Here is a 6,003-nt window from a genome sequence, read left to right as displayed (position 1 = left end):
AAATAATAATAATAAGCAAATAAATAATAAACACATCATATAACAGAGAGGAGGGCTTTTTTCTTTTTTTCTTCTTCATGGCATTGATTTCGGGGAGCATTTCTGAAATGCCTTCTGACTTTGCCTTTATGTACATTATGTATTATTTTCATTTTGAGCCTTCTCCTCGTGTCACGTCGCTGTCGGCCGCCTGAGACCTTTTCAACGTGTCAGTGTGGATGAACAGCAGTAATTTAGACAGAAATCCTCACTGTATGTTAATGAATAGAGGGCCCCATGGTCCTGGCCCCTAGCCTGCCTATTCAATGTAAACAAATCCACGAGGCTCCCTTGGTTTTGAGCCGAGTCCAAATTAAATCTACTGGGATGTGAGTAGGGAGGAGGATGGGGGGGGGGGGGGGGGGTTACTGGCATGGAGTACACAAGCACTCCCCCATGTCTTATATTTGCCCCTTAATCCCTTTTAAAATAAAAATCTTTGCGTCATCTTTTGATTTGGAGAGCTTAGGCTCCGGTGTTTGAGGTGAGGCATGACATGCCCGCTCTAACCTTTACACAAAACATCCCTAATCCTGTCAGAGGATCACCTGCTGCGGGCCTCGCGGCGGTCAGGTGGACTCAACAGGCGGCTGACACCCTCAACTGGGTGCAGTGGGAGCCATATATCACTTATTACCACCCTTGGGTGCGTCCATATAGGCGTAGGGGTCCCACGCACTGACAAAGGCCTCATTCATGGGGTGATGTGGTCATCTTGAGGGATGGTGTGGGCTCTATCTCCTCCTCCTCCTCCTTCTTCTCCCTCTTCTTCCTTTCAGCCAACGTTTGCACCGCCGCCACCCTGCACGCTCAAATCCCCTGAGGACTGCTCAATTTGCCCTTGTTTTGGTTGCCACTTTCCCTTCCGCCGTGCTCCACTGAGGTCGCCTGTGCGCGACGTTTCCGCATGGAAGCGTCCACGCAACCTTTTGTGCGTTTAACTCCTGAAGAGCCGGAGCGACGCCGGCTCTGCCCTGCTCAGTGGTTCAGGGAAGTGCAGGGAAGCCTGGTTCCACATAAACAACTAAAGCTGCAGCTCGTGAATTTCCCCAAATCATCTCTGAACTGCTCGTGCACCAATGGTAACACTTCATCTTCATGTTTATAAGATACATAGTTTACCATTTAGAGGAGCTTTTTTTTTTTTTATCGTTCCTACATGTATTTTTTATGTGAGGCCCAGAGGGAATTACACCCGAACCAATACAGACGCCTTATTCTATTACACAAGCAGGTCAGGCTACCAGAGCATTATGATGGCTATACCAATAGATCTGTTAGTGTCAAATGCACCTGCACCATATGAGTTGAAGCCTTTTATTAGTCTTTGTAACAAGAATAATAGAAAGAAAAGTGCTTGAATACAATGATATGTACTTCATATATGTATTAAATATGGCATCCATCTTGTTCAAATGTATTTATATTCAAATATACACTTTCAACTTCGTTATAAATATAGTCATATTGAAGCTGAACATGATGGTTTGAATCCTGATTATCACAGAGGTCACAATAGAGGTCACAGGAAGAGTTTTTTTTTTAGATGTAATGTATTTTCACCCATGTTTGTGTACTAATACCTCAGTACTATTTACTACCAAGTTGTGTCCACCCCGTTTTGTTTGGACTGCAATTAAAAAGCAGCCAATCGGAACCGCCGGAAGGAGGGCTCGTGCGCCCCGGAGCAAGGCTGGCGAGGGCTGCCAATCACACCCCGGGTAACCAATCAACGGGGACGCACGGGGGTAAACATCCGCGTGTCGTCGGCGGGGCTCGGAAGGGGGCGGGACTAACACCGCCTGTCAGAGAGAGAGAGAGAGAGGTGGAGAGAGAGAACAAGCGAATGAGAGGAGAGGCTCGCAAAGCATCGCCGGAGCTGTTCCACTGGATTGTACTTCATCGGGAGTTTGCGGTTTGGCAGGTTTATATACATCAAAACAGAACAAAGAGATGGGCTCCACAGTGCTATAAAAGAAGAGAGAGAAAAGAATAAAGCGAGGGAGAAATCTCGGCGACTGAATTACAAAAGAACTAAGGACACTCTGCTAATGTTTTTCACATCCAAAGGGGACGTAAACCGGGACTTTGGACACTGGACAATTCGCAAAAGGCTTTTTTTTTGTGGTTGCGAGCACCAAAAAGTTTGTATGGGACAACGCGGGTTTTTTTCCCTGTATAATTTGAATTTTTAATGCTCGCAATTTCATCCCGGGGTGCAAAACTTTTGTAAACGGGACTGCACATGGTTTCAAAGGGCTTTCGACAAAAAAACAACTGGATTTTTTTTTATTCGCCAGTGCTCATGCACGACTAGAAGGCTGTAAACACACGCGGATTTTATTCAGTTTCCTGCCCCCGTTTTGAGGCGTTTTACGCGCGTCGATGGTAGTGCCAACAACCGACTCGTTACTTTTAAAGTTTGAATAATTCATGAGACACAATTTGCCTGCTCGAAAGAAGTGACTGTAAAAAAGGGAGGAGGGTGGGGGGGTTATCCACAAACATATTCATAAGGGTTGACGGAATGGCCACCGCGGCTTCCAATCCTTATCTGCCCAGCAATAGCATCTTATCGTCTGGCTCCATCGTGCACTCTGACTCTGGAGGCGGTGGCATGCAGCCGGGCAGTGCTGCGGTTACTTCGGGGTCCGGGGTCTACAGGGGAGACCCCTCGGTCAAGATGGTACAGAGTGACTTTATGCAGGGCGCGATGGCAGCGAGCAACGGGGGACACATGCTGAGCCATGCCCACCAGTGGGTGACATCCCTCCCGCACGCCGCAGCCGCCGCAGCAGCAGCCGCGGTGGCAGCAGCCGAAGCCGGGTCGCCGTGGTCGTCGAGTCCCGTCGGGATGACGGTCAGCCCCCAGCAGCAGGACGTGAAGAACTCCGGCAGAGACGACCTGCACACGGGCACCGCGCTGCACCACAGGCCGTCTCACTTAGCCCCACATCAGACTCACGCCGGGGCTTGGGGGAGCACGACCGCCGCTCACATTAACTCCATATCCGGGGGACAGCAGCAGCAGCAGTCGCTGATCTACTCCCAGCCGGGGGGCTTCACTGTGAACGGGATGCTGAGCCCGGGGAGCCAGAGCCTGGTGCACCCGGGCTTGGTGAGAGGGGACACCCCGGATCTGGACCACGGCAGCCACCACCACCACCAGCAGCATCACCAGCATCACCAGCACCAGCACCACGGCGGCGTCAACAGCCACGACCAGCACTCGGACGACGACACGCCGACGTCGGACGACCTGGAGCAGTTCGCCAAGCAGTTCAAGCAGCGGAGGATCAAGCTGGGCTTCACGCAGGCGGACGTCGGCTTGGCTTTGGGCACCCTGTACGGGAACGTTTTCTCCCAGACGACCATTTGCAGGTTCGAGGCTCTGCAGCTGAGCTTCAAGAACATGTGCAAGCTGAAGCCTTTGTTGAACAAGTGGCTCGAGGAGGCCGACTCGACCACCGGCAGCCCCACCAGCATCGACAAGATCGCGGCGCAGGGGAGGAAGCGGAAGAAGCGCACCTCCATCGAAGTGAGCGTCAAGGGGGCTCTGGAGAGCCACTTCCTCAAGTGCCCCAAACCCTCGGCCCAGGAGATCACCGGCCTGGCGGACAACTTGCAGCTGGAGAAGGAGGTGGTCAGAGTGTGGTTTTGCAATAGGAGGCAAAAGGAAAAACGGATGACGCCCCCAGGAGTGGCTCAGACGCCGGAGGATGTGTACTCTCAAGTCGGCAACGTGAGTGCAGAAACACCGCCCCCCTCCATGGACTGCAAACGAATGTTCAGTGAAACATAGAATATTGTATATGAAATTAAACTAAATTTTAAAAAAATTTAAAAAGCATACTGACTGTCGCCAGGATAGGCAACATTTTTTTTGATACTGTGATTGTGAGACTGCACAAATGTTGTTATCTATTTTTCACCAGAAAAGAAATACAGAGAAAGAGAGAGATAGCAGCAAGCTTTCCCTTTCTCCTCCCAACCCCCCCACTCTGAGAAACACACCGTTAACCTGCTTCCAGGCCCTGAAATGTCTTAACCTAAAAGGTTCCTTCTGCTTTTTTCTTTCAGGGGCATTTTTTAGTTGATTACTTAAAAGATGCAAGTGAAGCGAGCGACCAGAGGGTGACAACCACAAGTTCATTCCACCAGGTAATTTTGGCGCATTAAAAAAAACAACAACAACAACACACCACCAAGAGGAAAACCAAGTATTGTTTTTATTCTTCTTCTTTTTTTTTTTTTTTGTGTCTTCCTCTTTCCCCTCCTTTTCCTCCCCTCCTCCAAAAATGCTCCCTCTCTCATTACTACCCCTGTGTTTGATTGAAGAAACAAAGGAGCAGGCATTTTGTATATTTAGAAATGGGACCGATGGGCCGCCTGTCCTCCTCTCCACGCCGAACAATAACACGAGGGGAGCGGCGGCACCACTCTGAGTGACGTCCACGGAGCTTCCGTCCTGATAGCTGCGTGACGTGGACTGCGTGGTTGCACTCATACACACGCGCGCGCGCGTGAAGGATTAGGGATATATATATATTTTTTTCTTCTCACCTTGAGGCCCTCATGAGAAAGAAAAGACAACCTGGACCAGGACTGTCCCCGCCTGATCTCAAAGATCACCTTCTTCTTTTGGTGTGTGTGTGTGTGTGTGTGTGTGGGGGGGGGGAGTCTTCTTATTATTTAATGGACTTTGACGCCGTGAGTGGATTTGTCCTCCTTTTTCCCCTCCCAAATGAAAAGAGCATAAGACATTTGAAAAGACTTCAACTGCACTTATTTGAGAGAGAAAAGAAATGTGTTGCCAAGTGTGACTGAGTGGGTGCTGTGGATTTTATTGCTGCCCTTTCTAAGCAGTATTCTTTGGTAGGTTTTAATAAACAAAAACTCTGTAAAGCCGGCAATATAGATCACTGGATCAGAAACTGATCTGAGTTATTTACTTTATATTTTTCATCAGAATGACTTGTTTTAATATTTTATTCGGAATACATATGAATGATTCCAGACGGTAATTTATTTCCCTCTCCCCCTCTTGCAGGAACTTGTGTAAGATGCTTTCCCCCCCCTTTTCTTGTTTATTTCCCCTTAATTTCTTTCTTATATTTTTGTTGTTGTTTGCCCTTATTTTTGTTTAATTTTGTATTATCGTTTCTAAAGGAGCACAAATCATCATAAGCTGACATTGACCGTTGTTATAGGTAATAAGGGTATATTTTGATGTGATAATTTGATTGTAATTTAATTTCAGTAGTGGTTCCGTACGAGCTGATTGAAACACAATAAATTTATTAGAATGAAATGCACTCATCTTGTGTTTTGAGATTTATATTCTGATCGCATATTTGGGGCTGTTTTCTTTTCTTAAAAAGGGGGGGGGGGGGAATTACCTTGTGTGCTATTTTATTTATTTATTTTTGGTGCATGCAGCTAATGAAGAAAATGGTGGACTATTTTGTCCCAGATGCGTGCTAATAATAACCTGCATTAGAATAACACAGAACAAAGAGTCTTTGTAGAGAGACATTCAAACACTCAACCTTTAATCTGACTATATAGTTTATTTTTCTTCTATTTACTAAAACACAAAACGGATACATTGACGTATTATTGGAGCATTTACGGCGTCACGAGCTTCTAAGTTATTGCCTGAGCTTAAATACACGTCCACCAGCGTTGTTATCATCACCCCCATAACTGTGTATTAGCATTTAAATGAAACATCGGCGGGTTGCTGCTCGATGGCTCTGCTGTTTGTTTACATCTGCTGCCTCGCGAGGCCTCGGGGGCCCCCTCCCCTCAGCCTGCAGGCAGGACACCGGGCAGCAAGAGCCCTCTGGCCGGGCAGGGGGACGAGAGAATGCCGCCCCTTGCTCTTCTGGTTGTGGAGCCTCGTGCATGTTACGTCACAGTCAGGTCGCAGATGAATCCCATAATACTGATACACACATCCTT

The 6,003-nt window shown here is 47.9% G+C and overlaps 1 protein-coding gene across 2 annotated transcripts; it reads left to right on the top strand.

Moving 5' to 3' along the window:
* Positions 1 to 2,539: 2,539 nt before the first annotated feature.
* On the top strand, positions 2,540 to 4,661 carry pou3f3b (POU class 3 homeobox 3b). 2 transcript variants are annotated; one of them, XM_056431287.1, is made up of 3 exons: positions 2,540 to 3,781; positions 4,120 to 4,200; positions 4,386 to 4,661. In XM_056431287.1, exons 1-3 carry the CDS (start codon positions 2,567 to 2,569, stop codon positions 4,482 to 4,484), a joined length of 1,395 nt encoding a protein of 464 aa, XP_056287262.1. In that variant the 5' UTR covers positions 2,540 to 2,566; the 3' UTR covers positions 4,485 to 4,661. The 2 variants fall into 2 exon arrangements, with proteins under 2 accessions (XP_056287262.1, XP_056287261.1); XM_056431286.1 differs by having other exon boundaries at positions 4,378 to 4,661.
* Positions 4,662 to 6,003: the final 1,342 nt, after the last annotated feature.

This window comes from Pseudoliparis swirei, chromosome 14 (assembly GCF_029220125.1).
Source record: "Pseudoliparis swirei isolate HS2019 ecotype Mariana Trench chromosome 14, NWPU_hadal_v1, whole genome shotgun sequence".
NCBI lineage: Eukaryota > Metazoa > Chordata > Actinopteri > Perciformes > Liparidae > Pseudoliparis > Pseudoliparis swirei.
The sequence above is the reverse complement of the archived record's forward strand: the minus strand, read 5'-3'. Positions and strand labels throughout refer to the sequence as shown.